Source organism: Oryx dammah, unplaced genomic scaffold (genome assembly GCF_014754425.2).
Source record: "Oryx dammah isolate SB20612 unplaced genomic scaffold, SCBI_Odam_1.1 HiC_scaffold_8, whole genome shotgun sequence".
NCBI classification, from domain to species: Eukaryota; Metazoa; Chordata; class Mammalia; order Artiodactyla; family Bovidae; genus Oryx; species Oryx dammah.
Genome location: NW_024070192.1, coordinates 33624908 through 33643674, shown reverse-complemented (window position 1 = coordinate 33643674; position 18767 = coordinate 33624908). Strand labels below are relative to the sequence as shown.

At 52.1% G+C, this 18767-nt stretch overlaps 1 protein-coding gene across 1 annotated transcript in view; it reads left to right on the top strand.

Annotated features, from left to right (window-relative positions):
• NTN1 (netrin 1) overlaps positions 1-18767 on the top strand; it is a 189490-nt gene that overhangs the window by 112610 nt on the left and 58113 nt on the right. Inside the window, exon 2 of the mRNA XM_040243374.1 lies at positions 8061-8249. Within this exon, the coding sequence (XP_040099308.1) occupies positions 8061-8249 (189 nt within the window). The remainder of the gene's footprint in view (positions 1-8060; positions 8250-18767) is intronic.

The following is an 18767-nucleotide window of genomic DNA, read 5'->3' as shown; positions in this document are numbered from 1 at the left end:
CATTTTTCTTATGCCCAGCTCATCTGTAGACATGAAGAGTGGGGGCCCCAAAAATGCTTGGGTGGGCTCTGCCTCAGCCCCTGTCCAGGGCGAAGCCCTTGGAGAGCCCAGCACAGTGTCCCCAGGTGCTGGCGGGAGCCAGGTGTGTGGGGAGCCATGACAGCTCAGCCTGGTCATCTCAGAGAAGCTGGAACTGGGCTCCAAGAAGCCACCCCTGGGGGCGGAATACTTAACATTTATAAAAAAGGGTCAAACGATTTCTAAATAAACAGTATACCGAGTAGAAAAAGACTAAATAAAAGGAAATACAAACTACCCCAAATTCTTAAAAATAACTCTCAGATATTTTTGCTATTCTGAGCCAGTCGTTTCAGAAGTTTCTTCTGAAAGCAGACCTCCCCCCACGGCTCCATTGCAGACGCCACCTTTGCCTCCCCATGGGCTCTCTCTCCAGAGTGGCTTCTGTTCCAACTGGTTTCTTTTCAGTTTAGTTCTAATTCCACTAACCTTCGCTGCTGGTCTGTGGACCAGTAGCAGCAGTGCCTGGGGTGGGGGTGGCTGTTAGAGATGCAGAGTCCCAGGCCCCTCCTGGCCCTTTTGAATCCGAATCTGCATTTGAACAGGTTTCCCAGGGAGTTCCATCTGCAGCCACAGCAAGAATACTTGTCTGTCCTCTGATTTTTTTTTTCAGGCCCTGCTGTCTCTATCTGATCTCAGCAGAAGGGCCTCCGTGAGCATCAGTACCCCCATAGCTCTAGCATGCGTACTCAGTTCTGTCTGACTCTTTGTGACCTTTTTGACTGCAGCCCGCCGGGCTCCTCTGTCCATGGAATTCTCCAGGCAAGAATACTGGAGTGGGTTGCCATTTCCTCCTCCAAGGGATCTTCCCGACTCAGGGATCGAACCCGCATCTCCTGCAGTAGCAGGTGGATTCTTTACCACTGAGCCAGCCTTGAAGCTCCCATAGCTCTAGGCACAGTTGGAAATTCCAGGTCTACAGTGTGGTTACCAGACTGCTGTCTGGCTCTCTTCAGAGACAGAAGCGCCCTGAGGGCAGATCTCTGTCTTGTCTGCTCACACCACAATCTGGTCCTTTTAAAGGCTTCAGTTGGCATTTGTTGAGGGAAGAAACGGCTGTAGCTCCCTGGGTGGCATTTGAAGCTGCAGAGTTTGCTATTACAGGCAGCAGCCAAGGATGTAAGGTTTCCCCTGCCCTTGGGCTGAGGGATTCACCATTTCTCTAACCCAGGCTTTCTCACACTTGGCAGTATTCGCATTTGGGGCGGGATGACTTGGCTGTGTCTGCTCTGTGCTGGGTAGGACTTTGGTGTCTGTCCTCAAGATGCTGATAGCAGCTCCTTTGGCAGTTGTGACATCCAAAAATGTCTGTAGTAATGTTGTCCGACGTCTGCTGGGGGACAGAATGGCCCGTGGTTGAAAACCACCGGTCTAATCCCCTACCTGGAATGTTCTGGACATTTCGTGTGTCGTTGAGTAGGTCTTGTGGGCCTCACCTGGTAGCCACAGACCAAATTAGCAAAGGAACTGGAGACAGAGGCAGCCCCTTCCCGTAAGTGCCTGTTGTGTCCCCACCTGCCCCGGTAGCCTGGACATGTGGAAATGTGTCCATTCCATTTAAGTTGTTGAAATCTTGACATCAAGTTGCTTAAAAGTGTCAGGCGCTCAGCTGAGCTGGAGAGACACCTGAGATGTTAAATTTGAAGCAGGTGACTTCAGTAACAGGTCTAAAACGATAGTAACGTTGAAATCTTTAATCAGAAAGATGCTTTACCAGTGAAAGTGGTGACTGCTTTTAGCTCCATTTTCGCTCATGGAACGGTCCACTGATGGAGGGACAGCTGGATCAGACAGTTGGGGGGGTGGTCTTACTAGTAATGAGTGAGGGGTCTCATGGCAGGTCTGAGAGCTATGCTTCCATGGGCACTCAGGCGGCCCAGGGCTAGGGACTGTTTCCTGCATACAAAGCCCCCAGCCTGCGGGTGGAACACACGGGGGCCCGGTTATTTGGGGCAATTCAGTTGCAGATACTTGAGTCCAGAGTGCCCTGCTGTGCTGCCAGACTAACCTGGGCAACTTTTCTCAGAAGTACTGACCTGGAAGGCAGGGGAAAATGTTAGGATGGATCCTGTGTGCGGGGAAGGTGGGGAGGACCCTGCACTCAGAGCTCTGAGGGGGTCCATTGAACAAGGCCCTGAGCTACATGGCATTCAGGGGAGCTGGGACCTGAGTCTCTGAGAGACAGGGCCAGGATCCAGCTTAGCAAGGTGTGCTGGGTTCTCCCAGGGCCTGGGAGAGCCCTGGGGGGACTGGGGTTAGCACATCACACCTTTCAGGAGAGGACCAGCTCCTGTGACTAGTAAAACCAACAAACCAACAGGTTTGTTATCAAACCAACAGGTGCAGATTTAGTCCCCATGATGTGTGAGGTCTTACTAGGCCTTCCTTGGGGTCCCGGAAGGAGTCCAGGGCATTCTAATGCGGGTTCTTCTCCTTGGAGCACTGCAGTCCACTTGAGCAGACAGGAGCTGAATCAGTCAGTTAAAACAGCAGGACAAGTTTAAAGGAGTTCAAAGCCACAAGAAATATCACAAATGCAACAAGGCTATGCCTTGGTGGAGCGTGTCAATCCCCCACTTATCCTATATTTCTACCTATCTACCTACCTAATCTTTCTACTCATCTACCCACCCATCCATATATCCACCCACCTACCCATCTACCCATACACTCATCCATTCATCCGCCCATCATCCATCCATCCACCTACCCACCCACCCACCAGCTCATCCATCATCCATGTGTCCATCTACTCAGCCACCCACCCACCCATCCATCCATCCATCCATCCATCCATCCATCCATTCATCCATCTTCCCTCTTGCTTTCTTATTTTTGCTCTCTTTTTCTCTCATTTGTACAATGAAAACATATCGAGGTCTGCTGTGGGCTGAAAGATATAAGGGTGAACACTGTCCTCATCCTCCAGGAACCAGCCCCACTGAGGGGAGCATTTGTCCCACATGTAAGAGCTTGCTCATCTGCCCCATCCATCTATGATACCAGGAGCCCCTGTCTCCCTCAGGGCCTGTGGCACTGGACGTGGCACAAAGCTGGAGCACCTACCTGTGTGTTGATTAAACCACCTGGAGGTGGTGAGGGGTTGGACAGTCCAGGTTGGTGGGAGAAGTTCATAGAAGCTTAAGGAGTGATGGTGACAGATACGTGAAGAGGCTTAGAAGACCTTTCAATAGGAGAGGAAAATGGGACTCCATCTCCTAGGCCCCTTTCCCTGCTGGGTGGTGGGTGAGGAGCTCGCCTCCTCCTTCCTCTTTCCAGATGTCCCCATGTCATGCCTCTGGGTCTGAAATGCAGCTGTCTGTGAAATGTCCTTGGCGATCTCCACGCAACAGCTGAAGGAGGGCATGGTGCTTGGGGAGCAGGCCAGACCAGCTCTCTTGAGTGGCCAGGGGACCCCCTGGACAGGGTGCAGTGGTGCTCCTCTAAGCTGTGCTGCCCTCTGCCCTCCCTGGTCTCCCAGGCTGACCTCTCCATTCTTACAAACCTCCCCTTTCCTTCCCGCCTTGAAATCTGATAACAGAACTAATACCCAATATTTTTGCCTCCAAGAGAGGCAGGAGATAAACAGGAAGGCGTGAGGGATTAAGGTGTCTTTCCAAGGAAGGGGCAGAGGACAGGCTGGGAGCCAGGCGACATCCCTGTGTGCAGCCGAGGGCTCCAGATGTGAGCTGCTTGGCCCAACGCATTTTTCCATTTGTGCAGAGAAAATAAAACAAAGAGAAAAGAAAACAAGCCGTAAAATGCGTTGCAGAAGCCTGAGTGTGGGCAATGGTCACTGATGTCCCCTGACAGCTCCGGGAGGAGGGAGACAGCGCAGGGGGCAGGGGAGCCCTGCTTTTGATGTTCAGTCTCTGAGCTTTCTTTTGTGTGACCAGTTGTTTGGGAAGAGCTTCGGTTGGTAGAAAGTGCGTGGAAGGTAGAGGAGAGATACCAGCCAGAGGTTTCCCTTGGAGTGGGGAAGTGGGGTGCTGAGCTCCCAGGAGGTCACGGGGGACAGCTGGGCTGACTTTGCAGATGGGAATACCAGCTTAGCATCTGCCTCTGAGATGGACCAGAAGATACTGCTCCTGAGGCCTTTCTCCTAGCCCAGAGGCCTAAGGAAGTGTCACCGTGGAGATCCTTCCAGATCCCTGTGCCAGGCCTTGTGACTTCTGTCCTAGTAGAAAAGATTTGGATTCTGACCCTTGGTCTAGGGCGAGCTGTTCCTTCCAGGGACCTGGGTCCTTTCCTTTGGGGCAATTGGCCAGGAACCGAGAGACCTGGGCTCTAGTCCTGGGCCCCCATTTCCTGGCTCAGTGGTCCTAGGCTTAACCCCTCGGAGCAGCACCCTCTCCCCAAGTCTGGCTGAGTGAGTCCCCAGCGACAGTGAACTTGTGTGGTTCCCTGTGCTCCTGGGCAGGGCATGGCTGAAGAGGTTTCTTTGTATCTAGTTGAACTCAGCCCTGAGGGCTAGAGGTGATGAGGGGAGACTTGTAAAGCTCTTGGGAATCATTCTTTGGCCTAATTTGGCTTCTGGATGCTTCTTCCAGACTTCAGGCTTAAGCTGAGGTCTTTTCTCTTGTATCACACACAGCACGTCCTCTAAAACCCTCATCCATCTCTACTTGTAAATAGTGTGTCATTTGGAGAATGGCTCTAGGAAGAATATTTAAAGAAGTTTATCATAACATCAGAGAGAAAAATGAAAGAGGCAAAGTTTTTTAAATCACCAAAGTAGTATGTGAATAAGAAACTGGTAAAAAATATTTGCAACTGGTATATAAAACATACAAATACAGTAGATGTCATCAGAAAAAAAAACCCACCTTATTTGAAAACTGGGCAAATGACATGAACAGGCAGTGCATACACAAAAAAAGAAATATAAGTAGAAAAACAAACACACAGAGAAATGTCCAACTTCACTGGTCATCAAAGACATACAGATTAAAATTGTGTGCGTGTGTGTTTTCCAGATGAATTGGCAAAAGTTAAAAAAAAAAGGAATGCTGATACCAAATGCATGTTGTTTTTCTTTTCAACAGTACGGAGAATAGGAAGTAGGTAGGACCTCTCACATCCTGCTAGAGGGAAGGTAAACCAGGACAACCTTTCTTGAAGGCAATTTGGCATTTGGGATCTCAAGTTAAAAACACCAAAATTTAACATAGCAATTCTGTCCTGAGAAATTTACTGTATGACAGTCATCAGAGCAGAGTACACATATGTGTGTTCAAAGGTGGTTACCACTGTATTGTTTATAATAGTGAAAAGCTGGAAATAACTGCCCAACCCGGGAAGGCGCTGCTTTTTATTTTGAATCTTTGGCCACACCTCGTGGCATGTGGGATCTTCCTCAACAAAGGCTTGAACCCACACCCCCTGCATTGGAGGGCAGAGTCTTAACTACTGGATCACCAGGGAAGTCCCAAGGCCCAGCTTTTTACTGCATCAACTTCTGTTTCCAAGGAGCCCATTTCGTGTATTCATACAGTGGAGGACTTTCAAAATTATGACGGACGTTATCTGAGATTAAAAAATATTCATCATCATGCGAAAATAGGCTAGGAAGCGAGAGGTACATGGATAATCCATGTCTGTCAGAAAGAAAGAGCTCCACAGCTGAGTAAATGTTAATTAAAGCCTGCAGGGAAAGACCCGATATTAACAGCAGTTGGTGGAAATTTGAGTGCGTTTTTTTTTTTTTTAACCTTTCTGTTTTTGTTTTTCAAGTGTCTGGTATTAAACATATATTTAGCAATTACACAAAAGGTGATTTAGGACTTCCCTGGTGGTCCAGTGGTTAAGACTCTGCTTCCAATGCAAGGGGCACGGGTTCAATCCCTGATCAGGGGACTAAGATCTCACATGCTATGTGGTGCAGTCAGGGGGGGAAAAAAAGCTATTTAAAACAAGCTTAGTGCAAAAGCAAGTTGCATTGTAGAGTGTGCAAGATTAGGCCAGATTTAAGCTGGAGATACCCCCAAGTTAGAAGCCTAAAGAAGAAACAGGTAACAGTGTCACAGGGTAACATGAGGAAGCTGAGTGGGGGGGGGGGCCCTCCTGGGTGCCTGGGGAGCTCAGAGCCTTTGTGTGTAAGCTGGGCAGGCAGAAGGTGAAGATGGGCCTGGAAGTGACATTGAAACCAAGAAAGGGCTGATGGAAGGAGGCGGTCAGATAAGAAGGGGGCTTGAGAGCAGAGAGTCCTAGGAGGGAAGGAGCAGCACATGTCTGTCCCCACAGAGGGGACAGGTGAGGGGTCCTCATATGCAGCCTGCTCCATAAACTGAAAGGGTTTGATACAGCTGAAGCCTAAGAAGAGAGGGGGGGCTGAGCAGAGCTACAGTGGGAGAGAGGAGCTGGACCAGTTTATACAGAGCCCTGGAGGCAGTGTTAAATGATTTTGATTTTATTCAGTGGGGAGCACTGAATTTCAAGTAGGTGCTGGACATCCTCAGACAGGGGCTCAGAACTCCTGCTCCGGTTATAGTGGAGGGCTCAGTGGGGCAGGGGTGGGGGGAGGGCGGAGACTGAGGTCTGATGGATGGAGAGCAGTGAATGGGTCTGGGGGAGGCGCCTCTGGGTCCACATGAAGACCTCGAAGTGGAAGCCGGAAATGTGGATTTGCGGGTCAGGAGCACAGAGGTGGTCACTGCTGTGAGGGGTGAACCAGGCAGACCCAGGAGAGCATCAGAGCGGAGGGGAAAAGTCCACAGGAGCACTAGTGTGGGGAACAGGCAGAGGGAAGCAGGATTAGGCAGAATTGTGAAGGCCAGGGGCAGGATGCTGAGGGCCTGTCCAGAGGACCCAGCTGCCAGGAGCGTGGCCACCACGCTGTGGGAGGAAGTTCTGCAAGTTGATGGCAGGAAGGGAGATTGTGCAGAATGAGGTGGGGAAAAGGAGAGTCCAAGTCAGTGTCTGGAGCGCAAGGACGTGCGGAGTGTGCATGGGTAGAAGTGATGCTCAGAAGAAGTACGTGCATCTGCTTGGGCTGCAGTGGTAAAATGCCTCCCACTGGGACGCTTAAACCAACATATGTGTACTTCTTATAATTTGGAGGCTGGAGTCAAGATCAAAGTGTGGGCAGGTCTGGTTTCTCCTGAGACCTCTCTCCTTGACTTGCACCCCTGCCACCTCTCTGTGTGTCCAGACTTCCTCTCTATGAAAAGAGGACACCAGTGCTTGGACTAGGGCCCACCCTAGTGTCCTCGTTAAAACGAGAGAGGACCCCATTTCTAGGGTAGGTCCTCTGTCTGCCAGTGAAGTAAAAGTCGTTCAGTGGTGTCTAACTATACTGTCCATGGGATTCTCCAGGTCAGAATACTGTAGTGGGTAGCCTTTCCCTTCTCAGGGCATTTTCCCAACCTAGGGATTGAACCCAGGTCTCCCTCCCGTATTGTGGGCGGATTCTTTTTTACCAGCTGAGCCACCAGCGAAGCCCAAGAATACTGGAGTGGGTAGCCTATCCCTTCTGCAACGGATCTTCCCGACCCAGGAACCAAACTGGGGTCTCCTGTATTGCAGGTGGATTCTTTACCAACTGAGCTATCAAGGAAGCCCTCTGTCTGCCAGGATGTCTCCAAATAGAAGTTACATTTGGAGATTCTGGGGTTAGGGCTTCAGCATATGAATGGGGGCAGAGGCGGGGGGGGGGGGCACAGTTCAGCCCATGACAAACAGGATTTGGGCACAAGAAGGATGCCAGTCTCATCTCCCAACTCTGACTGGGGATAGATAGAGGGTGGAGGTGGTGATCCTTTGCAGGGATTGAACCTTCTCCATGGGGAGGGAAGCAAGTGCCTGGCAATGGGTCAGGCACAGTCAGGTGGTCCGTAGGGGCTGATGGATGCAAACAGGGGAGCCTAGGAAAAGCTCCCAGAGAAGGGGCTGCCTTGAGGACGGGCCATGGAGGAGGGGGAACTGGAGGGGATGTCCAGAGTCTTCGGTGGCCCCCTTCTGACCCGAGTCCGTGCCTCCCGCAGCCTGTAACTGCAACCTGCATGCCCGGCGGTGCCGTTTCAACATGGAGCTTTACAAGCTGTCCGGGCGCAAGAGCGGGGGCGTCTGCCTTAACTGTCGCCACAACACAGCCGGCCGTCACTGCCACTACTGCAAGGAGGGCTACTACCGCGACCTGGGCAAGCCCATCACCCACCGCAAGGCCTGCAAAGGTAGGCGGGGCGAGGCCCCGGCGCCGCCTCTCTCTCCCTATATCTATCTGTCTATCTATATCTGTCTATCTATTTCCCCCCCTCTATCTCTTTTATTCTTACCCCACGCTGAGATCATCGCGTGCATGCACGCCTTTTGGAGGTGTAAGCCGGAACAAAGGGGCGGTGGAGACGCGACTCAGGGAGTAGAAAGAGGGGTGGTGATCCCCGCGAGGGTGCAGGGCTCCCGGCCCCGCCCCGCCCCCTCTGTCTGCACAGGTGTGCCGCATACCGCAGGGCGGGGGTCATGTTCTCCCGGCTTACTCTCTGCACAAAGGGCTCTCTTTCACCAAAACCTCGCAGATGCATTTCTTTGGAGGTGTGCGCCCACCACCCCCCCACCCCACCCCACCCCCCGCCCCCTCCTCCAGCCCTCAGCACTCAAACAGATGCGCACCTTCACAGATGTCGGCAACTTGGGGAGGGGGAAAGTGGGGTGAGAGGCAGGGGTTCAGAAGGAGCATTTAATCCACCTGCAAATAGTTTCACTTCTCAGGACAAAAAATTAAACGGAGACGGGGGTCTCTATTTTCATTCATTGAAGCAAGCTGTAATGTTTTAACTTTGTGCTCCTTTGTTTTCTCCCACTAACAAAAATGAAGCCATGATCAGATGACTCCAAGGAGTTGATGAAATGCCAGGGAATTTAGTGACAATGGGGGAGGGGAGAAGTGCTCCCCTCCTCCTCCCCACCCTGCCACATGCATTTGTTTTTGGGAATTCCAGGAACCAAGGCTCTCTGGGTCCAAAACTTGGGGCCTAGGGACACTGCTTTCTGAGACCCTGACTTCCTGGGAAGATATTCATCTCCGAGGGCTCTTGGACCACAAGCCAGTGCGGCTGGGGTCCTCACATGGGCCTGTAAAGACCCTGAGGCAGGAGAGACCCAAGCCAACCTAGGCCTGGATGAGGAGCTGCAGCAGAGAAGTCCTTCTATGGCTACTGCTTAGCTCTGGATGAAGCCAGAGTATCATCTTCTTAACAGGAAATCCACCAGATGTTGGGCACTTGTGTGCAGTACTGATTACATAATTTGTGGGCCCCGGTGCAAAATGAAAATATGGGACTTCTTCTTATTCAGGAATTGCTAAGACTTTCAAAATGGCAAGCAGAGCTTCAGCCTAGTTTGTGCCCTTCTGAGTGTGGGGCCCATGCAGTCTGCCCTACTGTTGCAGAAAGCTTTTCTCTAAAAAACAGATTCCCAGTCTGTCTTCTCCCAGAGAAGTCCCTGAGATTCCAAATGAGCAGAGATGAACAGGGTGGCTTCCCTCACACAAGGTCTCTTTCCAATTCTGTGGACCTAAGGCTGCCTCTGGTGGTTGCCGAGAGAAATTTAAGCATTAAGGTAGCTGGGCTGTTTTCCGTGTTAAAAACAACTGATTCAGGTAAGAAAGCCCCAGGAGAGTTTGACCAGAAATTGAGAAAGGTGATCTGGGAAAAGGGACCCAAGAAATATCCACAGTAGCAGGAAGGCAGGGGCACCAGGGACGGAGGGCTTTGGGTTTTCAGAGAAAGTAGTTGGAAGGTAGCCAGTGCCTTATGCCCAGGTGTTTTGTTGTCTTTTTTCTACAGAAGAAATTGGAGTTGGGGTCTTGTAAACAACTGGCTGCACATAGATTTCTTGGGGATTTGGCCAAAAAAATTTACTCAACGGGGCCAGTCAGGTGGGCAGCCCTGTACCCGTGAATGAGAAGATCTGGGCTTTGTTTGGAAGGGCAGTGGTCACTTCCTGTAGTGCCAGTTTCAGCTGTCAGAGAAGGAAAGGCATGTCCCCTGGAGAGTCGGGAAGGAGCAAGGCCTTGGTCATCTTGCCATCTGCATCCCCTCCCTTTCCTCTGTTGCCGTGGGGAGGGACGAGGGCCGTGTGTGGCCTGACACTGCTCAGAGTGAGATCTCAGAAGGCCACAGGGTCCTGGGAACCGGCAGACCATCCTCTGGGGCTCTGCCACTCTGGTTCAGGTGTGGAACTGCAGGCTTCCTGTGCTGGTTTCCAGGAGGAACAGATACAGGCAGGTGAGGGTGGGGTCCTGGCTTCTTTCAAACGCTTTGGCCAGCCTGGGTGGCTTTGTCTTTCCTCCCAGCCCTGGACAGCAACCGCTTTGCTGTTAACTCTGAGAGAAGGACCCATGGGAGAGGAAAAAAATTCTAAGGATGGAATCTCCTGGAAAGAATACTTGCTTATCCTTCTGGGGAAATGTGTTAGGAGAAGTGAGACTGTCAGTGCCTCCTGATTGGTAGGGGAGGACAGTGTTTCAAGTATCCTGCCTTCTGATTGGTGAGGGAAGACAGTGTTTCAAGGATCCTGCCTCCTGATTGGTGAGGAAGAGCATTGCCTGAAGGGCTCTGTTTCATGATTGGTGAGAAGAGACAACACATGGAAGATATGCTCTCTGATTGGTGAGAAGAAGAATGTGACCTGAAAGGTCCTGCCATTTCACTCTGAGGAAAGGCATCTCTTGAAAGTTCCCCATCTTTCCCCTTAGCTCTTTTTTTCCTGATGTCACCCCCTTAGAGATGTGGGAACTTGGAGTCCACAGTTCCCCCACTCAGAAAGACCCTGAGATTTGGGGGGAACCAGCTATTGTTCAGATGCTGGCAGGGGAATGTGTACCCTCAAGATCTTCAGACAGGGGTCTCTCTCATCACCTTCGGAGAATTCCACTGTCTTGTCTTCCCAGGGCTGGATGGTTTAAGGAGATGGTTCCCTTGGTGGCAGCATTTGATCCCAGTATTTTGATCCCTGATGGTTCACTGTCAGAGGCTTCCAGAATCATGTAGATTGTAGCCCTGGGGTGAAAGCTGTACTTCTTTGCTCTGTCTCAAATGCATTTCATGGGGAAAATGGGACAGCCAGCAGTGCCTCTTGATTCAACTCGGCCATTGACCTAAGGGTGCCTGGAAAAAGTCATGGGGGCCCCTTGAGCCCCTGACTTCCCAGGGCCTGGGAGGAGCCCCGAGCATGGGCCTGAGGCCACCCATACATTGCTGGTGATGGGCTGACACCTGACCTTGTTCAGTTGAGAGCAGGGGTGGACCCAGACAAGAACAGCTTGGAGCAAGGGCATTCCGTCCCAAGCATCATTATGCCATCCCCCCAAGGGAAGTTTCGTAGCAACAAATTTGTTGGGTTCTTTCTCCCCTCCCCTAGTTTGGAACCAGACAGCGCTAGTGCATACAAAGGGCTGTAGTCAACATGCCCAGGGAGCAGGCGGCTGCACTCTCTGCTATTCAGCGCGATTTCACAGCCCTGGGAAGGCCTCATTATGGCCTGGGCTGTTGTCCTATACAAAGTCAGACGAGATGAGTTTCTCCTCTTTCTCTGCAGAAGGGTGTGTGAGTGATACTCGTCCTGGAATCTGTCAAGAGGGATAGGCGGTTTTGTTTATCGTTTGTCTTCTTTATGGACTCGGGGGCTCTTTCTCTTTAGAGCCAGCAAAGAAGACGTTACCATTTAACCATTTCAGCCAGGCCTCCCTTTAAACGATATTAATTTATCATCTCCTCAAACCATCTGTGATGGATAAAGACATTCCGGGAGTCTCCCGTGAACTGAATTGTGATGAGAACGGAGAAATTACCCACCGCATCCAGCGCCCGCCCGGCTCAGAGCGGCCTGTTTCTTGCCGTCATTGCCCTGCCCCCTTCAAGTTCACAGTCACCATGGCTCATCGCAAGCGGCTGAGAACGTGCCTGAGTCCTCGGAAGCTGTGGGCAACAGTGGACCTGTAGCCCCCCCAGGGGTCCCCAGCCTGAGCAGAAAAGCTTCCTGATGTTTGTTTCTCCCCCACACCTCCCCTTAACAGGGACATTACTTGGGATGGAACTTCTGCTACCAGAAGAGCAGCAGGTGGTCCCTAGCCCCAGGCTAGGAATTTTCCCATCTGAAAATGGGGATAATAACAGTCCCTTCTTGGGACTTCCCTGGTGACCCAGTGGGTAAAACTCTCTACTCCCAATGCAGAGGGCCCGGTTAAATCCCAGGTCAGGGATCTAGATCCCACAGGCTGACACTAAAGATTCTGCATGCTGCCAGAGAAGATCGAAGATCTGGAGTGATGCAGCTAAGACCTAGCACAGCCAAATAAATACATATTAAAATGATATCAGGGGAGAGACATCACTTTGCCAACAAAGGTCCATCTAGTCAAGGCTGTGGTTTTTCCAGTAGCCGTGTACGGATGTGAGAGTTGGACCATAAAGAAGGCTGAGCACCAAAGAATTGATGGTTTTGAATTGTGCTGGAGAAGACTCTTGAGTCTCTTGGACAGCAAGAAGATCAAACTAATCAATCCTAAAGGAAATCAACCCTGAATATTCATCGCAAGGACTGATGCTGAAGCTCCAATACTTTGGCCACCTGATGCTAAGAACTGACTCATTGGAAAAGACGTTGATGCTGGGAAAGATTGAGGGCAGGAGAAGAAGGGGATGACTGAGGATGAGACAGTTGGATGGCATCATCAACACAATTGACATGAGTTTGAGCAAACACTGGGAGATAGTGAAGAACAGGGAAGCCAGGTATGCTACAGTCCATGGGTTAGCAAAGAGTCGGACATGACTGAGCAACTTAACAACAACAACAATAATAATAATAGTCCCTCATCCCATGTGTTACAGAGTTGATTAAATGAGATGATGTAGAGCAGGTGTCTGGCACACAGCGTGCACACCACACCAGGAACTGTTACAATCATTGGTACAACCAAAGGAAAAGTGAGTAACCAGAGCTGCTGTTACTGTCAGCATGCACACCATGTGGAGACCATCGCTCAGGCTGCGCGCGGCCTTAGTTCTTTCCATGAGCGTGGTACCTAGCACAGCTGGCCCCTCTCATTTGAGGGGCTTAACCCTCATGTGGACTTGAAAGCTGATTCCCACCAGACTGCACAGGGCCCGAGGAATTTGCCCTAATGCTGTTGCACACCCTCGATATTGGGAGCAAAACTGATAAACGGCTGGAACAGCAGAGTTGGGTGCCTGGCAGCTGCAGGCAGGGGTGGGGGTGGGGTGCTCAGCGGAGAAGATGGGGACTGGTTGGGTGTGTCGAGGTGTGGTTCTGAAAGTGCCGCTAAGAAAGACCCGAAGCATCTGAGGGCCCTCGGGCTGAAAGGCAGATGCAAGGCCCGAGCTGGTCCCCACTGTCGGTCACTCGGGTGCTGGCACCTCCTCCACCATCCAGCCCCTGCTTGCCTGCTGGGCTCTGTGCATCCAGTGCATGCAGACAACACACACAAACACACACACACCCATCTGTATACACACACACACCCCCATCTGTACACACACACACACACACACACACACATCTGTACACACACACACACACACACACACCCATCTGTATACACACACACACCCATCTGTATACACACACACATCTGAAACTTTCACCTGTAAATCAGCTGCAGGAAGACTGTAGTTAACTATTAATAGATCACAGAGGGTCAGATAACCCAGTTTGGGATGCCGGGGCTCCCCCTTCCACTTCCTGCTGCCTGCACCTTCATCCAAAATTGGTGGGGGAAAGAGGTCGTGCAACTTGAAATGTGTCTTCTTTTGTGCCTCCTTAGCAACTGCTGGGGGGAGAAGGCGATGGCAACCCACTCCAGTACTCTTGCCTGGAGAATCCCAGGGATGGGGGAGCCTGGTGGGCTGCCGTCTATGGGGTCGCACAGTGTCGGACACGACTGAAGCGACTTAGCAGCAGCAGCAGCAGCAACTGCTGGGAGAAAGAAAAGCAGAGCCTAGGAGGAGCGGACAAAGAGCTGAGATGAAGTTTGCAGATTACCTGTGGATTTAAATTATCCTCGTCCCTCATTAGCACGGAGAATTTGGAAGTGGGGAGTGTTCGTTGTTGCAGTTGCCAGTGATCTCAGATGTGATTGAACCCGTATCCATGGATCTCCTGCCCCACATGGGAACTGGAGTCCAGTGGTGACCAGCACAGACAGGTTCCTCTGGAACTTGTGTTCTGGAGGGAGGTTGATGATAAAGAAGAAACAATAAGCAGAGGATTATTACAGATTGTGGTGAGTTACATGGAGGAAATAAATAAGCTGGAAATAGTGTAACTGGCAGTGGGGAGGGGAGGCTGCTTTGCAAGGCATCCCTTGAGGACCTGTCTGAGGATGGGATGGACTGTGAGATGAGACCTGGGATTCAGGGGCAAACAGCCATGGGGACAGCAAGGAGCGGTACCCATGCCTGAGAGCAGGAAAGGGCTGGAGGGCTTTGGGTCAGAAGGGAGGTAAAGGAAGGGCCAGTTCTGAGAGCCACAGAGGCCACCAGCAAGGCTAAGGGTCAGTGACTAGACTGATGCTCATGGCGTGCCTCGTAAGAAGCTTCTGCTGTGAAGGAGCAGACAGGGGGACGTATTTGTGCATCACATATCCGGCCAAGGACTTGAATCCAGCTAATGTGGAGAACTCTCAAAACTGCACAATAAGGCAATACTGACCACTCAGCTAGAAAGGGGCAGAATACTTGAACAGCTACTCGGTGAAGCTACAGGGATGGTGGATAAATGCCTCAACCGTCACTCTTCTGCATTAGGGAAAAGACTAGAGCCATGGTGAGATGCCACCACCCACCCACTGTTGCTGAGCCGTGCCCCGATTCTTTGTGACCCCATGGACTGTGGATCTCCAGGCTTCTCTGTCCTTGGGATTTCCCAGGCAAGAATACTGGAGTGGGTTGCCATTTCCTTCTCCAGGGGATTTTCCCAACCCAGGAATCGAACCTGAGTCTCCTGCATTGGCAGGTGGATTTTTCATCGCTGAGCCACCACGGAGAAGTGAGGCATGGAGCTGCCATAATACCAAGCAGTGCTTCCTCTTGATGTTTATCCCAGAGAAATGAAATCTCCTTTCACACAAAAAACAACACATGGATGTTGATAAAAGCATTATTCACAACTGGCAAAAACTGGAAACAGCCCAACTGTGCTCTGGTGGGTGAATGGTCAAGCAACCAGTGGTGCGTCTGTACTGTGGAATCTAACTCAGTGATGCACATGGACATGCTGTTGGCTGACTTGGCAACACGGATGCATTTCAGTGCACTGGGCACGTGTGTGTGGTAAGTTGCTTCAGTCGTGTCCGACTCTTTGCGACATTATGGCTCCTCTGTCCATGGGATTCTCCAGGCAAGAATACTGGAATGGATTGCCATTTCCTGCTCCAGGGAATCTTCTGAACCCAGGGATTGAACAAACCCATGTCCCTTACATTTCCTGCATTGGCAGGTGGATTCTTTACCACTAGCGCCACCTGGGAAGAGGCACTGGGCATAAAGGAGGCCAATTTTAAAAGATTACCTGCTGTATGATTCCACCCACCATACATCCTGCTGTGGCTGCGGCTAAGTCACTGCAGTCGTGTCCGCCTCTGTGCAGCCCCATAGACGGCAGCTCACCAGGCTCCCCCATCCCTGGGATTCTCCAGGCAAGAACACTGGAGTGGGTTGCCATTTCCTTCTCCAATGCATGAAAGTGAAAAGTGAAAGTGAAGTCGCTCAGTCATGTCTGACTCTTTGCGACCTCATGGACTGCAGCCTACCAGGCTCCTCCGTCCATGGGATTTTCCAGGCAAGAATACTGGAGTGGGGTGCCAACGCCTTCTCTGACCATACATCCTGCACCTCCATAAATCCCAGAATAAGATATTCTGAAAAGGCGAAGCCCTAGGGTCTGAGAACAGATCCGGGGTTGCCTGGAGTCAGGACAGGGGCCTCACCACAGAGGAGGTTCAAGGCTGCCTGCCTTGTGGGTCCGCTTGGTGGGGCCCCTCAGTAACCCCAGTGCACTTCTCATAGCTGACAACACAGATCTGCGACAAGAGTCCAGCCCAGTGCAGCAGTTCATGGTGTCGGGCAGGGTGCCGCATGGGTGTGGAGCGAGGGCCTGGCTTGCAGCAGGAGCATGTTCCTGGTCCCCTGAACTGGGACACTGCAGTGGACTGCAGCAGTGGGGGTGACGGTCCCAGGGGACAAGACACTGTTTAGTTGGAAGCAACTTTAGTGCAAGTATAAACTTCTGGCCTTAGAGATGAGCTACCTGAGACTCAGAGCGAGGCACTAGCCCAGGGTCACGCCGCATTACTGGCAGGGCAGGATCAGACCTGGGTCTCTTGACACCCATCTGAAACCATCTGTGTGTCCTTAGCTGTTCGCATCTGGCTGATGACCCCAAGCAAGGACAGTCTGGCTTCTCTGCATCGGGCTACCATCCAGCTCATGTGTTCATGAGAAACCTGATCCGGCCGCCTTCTCAGGGCCCTGGGCTTCCTCCTGGTCTCACCTTCCTCTTCATGGAAAAACTCTCTGGTGGACTGTTTCCCAGGGCCAGGTTCTGCCTGCTGCGTGCAGATGATGACTTGCCGGGGAAGGGCCTGACCTCCTCCGAGCGGAGTGGCTGACATCCAGGGAAATGGGAGTCACCGAACCGGGCTTCCTGCAGGAGAAGACATTCTGACCCAGAGCCTGTTCTCGGAAGAATCCGGGAGGCTCTGACTTTGTCCCTTTCACCGGACCCCCCACCAAGGAGAAGACTTCTCCTCGCTCACGTCCACATCCTCCCAGCTCACCCTGCCCGCATGCTCTCCCCTGCCCCCTGTGGTGCTGTGTGTGCCTGCGTGTCTGAGAGTTGTAGGAATCTATGTGTGTTTGTGCGTCTGGGTGTGTTTCGGATTTGGGGCGATACAGCACAATCCCTTTGGCTTTCTTTCTCTAAGGACCAGGGTTGGAGTATCCTGTGTAACCGGTGGGCAGCTCAGACACTCTTCCTGTGGGCCTTACTAGCTGGATTCTCTTGTCCAACATTGTAGAGAACCCGCTGTGGGCTGTTGTTATTCATCAGTTCTACCCACACCTTGAAGCTCATCCTTCTTTGCCCAGAAGATATAACTTAGCTTTCCGTAATCATGGGGTTTGAAGAAAAGTCTTTACTTTGGGGCCATTAGGCTGTGAATTGAGAATGAGTGCAATGCAAGTGTCTGTGTCGGGGCTGCATTTGACCGCACGGAAGAGATTCCACCTGGCCTTGGTTTCAACAGGGAAGGGTGTATTTCTCCTTGCAGAATGGGAAGTGCAGGGGGACACACAGGAGAGGGCGAGGGCCCTTGGTGACATGCTCAAGAGATCAGGCCCTTTCTGTCTCTCTACTCCTGGCCTCCTCAGTATAGTCATGATAATTTCACAGGCTGGGGCGGGGACTAGAAGGACGGCGGCATGTGGGGGCATGTGGTGGTGTGGACGTGCTCAGGGGTCCAAGTGGCAGGGCTGTGTTGCAGGAGTGCCCCACCTCTGAGGATGGTCCCCCACCCTGGCAGTGACCTGAGTAGCCTCCCACTCACTGCCACCCACCCCTCCGCCTGGACCCTCTGAGACTCTGCTGACTTCTCTTCCTGTAACAGTGATTTGCGTGAAGCACAGTCAGCCTGCTTCTTTTCTCAGACCAAGGGCCAGTTGCTCGCAGTCTTTGCAGATCTTGAGAGAATGATTTGGAAACTGCACAGCAAAGAGCCCTCTCCTGTAACCAAAGGCTGGGCCTAAGGACATGCCTGCTCCATGAAGCAGACACACTGCCCTGCCATCACCGAGTTTGGCCCTCAGCTCTGCCCATCTCAGTGGGCACCCAGCTCCTCCCTGCCAGCTCACCAACCACAGGGGGCTGAGAGGTCCCTAGCTTTGAGGGGCCTCAGGTGAGGGCGATGCACTCTGCTCCCCCCAGATTCTGCTCTCAGCCAGCTCCTGCCTCAGTGAAGATGACCTGGGCCTGTGGGTGACTTGGTTCGGACCCTCCAGTGACCATGCAACCTTTGGTGACCCCCTCCCAGCCGAGTCCAAGGCCCAGAAGTCACTGGCACGCAGCTGTGTTCCTTCAGCATGGAGGGGAGGATGTCTTGGTGTGGGTTTCAGGATTACCAGCAGGCTTGCGAAGCTGGCCAAGGGAGGTCAGCTGGCAGGAGCCTGGGGAGTCCATATCCGCCTGGCGGTGCCCACGCCTGCACCAGGGGCTCGGGACGCCAGGGGCCTGTGCTGGCCCTTTGCTGTCATCAGGCCAGCTCAGAGAGGCCGCCGTGGCCCATCGCCCTTCCTGTCACAGGGATGGATCTACGGTCATTGGTCACTTCCAACCATCTCCTCTTCATAGCATCATCCAGAGTGTGCTTTGAGGCCGAAAGAAAAGAGGGGAGAAGAAGAAAAAACACTGGGAAATGAACTTGAATTTAGGATAGATTTGACAGAGTTTCTAATAGAAGGTTTGCTGCTGTTCACAGGGGCGGGATTGGGACAGTTCCATTTCCTCCCCTAGGCCTTGTCCCCTGCCTTCCCCTCACCTGGCTTGGAGTACCCCGCCCCCTCCCCCCCTCCCTCAGACCCGTACTCCCAGGGTTTCCAGAAGCTCTCACGTGTCCAGACACAACTTCAACAAGCAATTCCTCACATTCCTGTCCTTTCTGCACCCTCGGCCCTCCG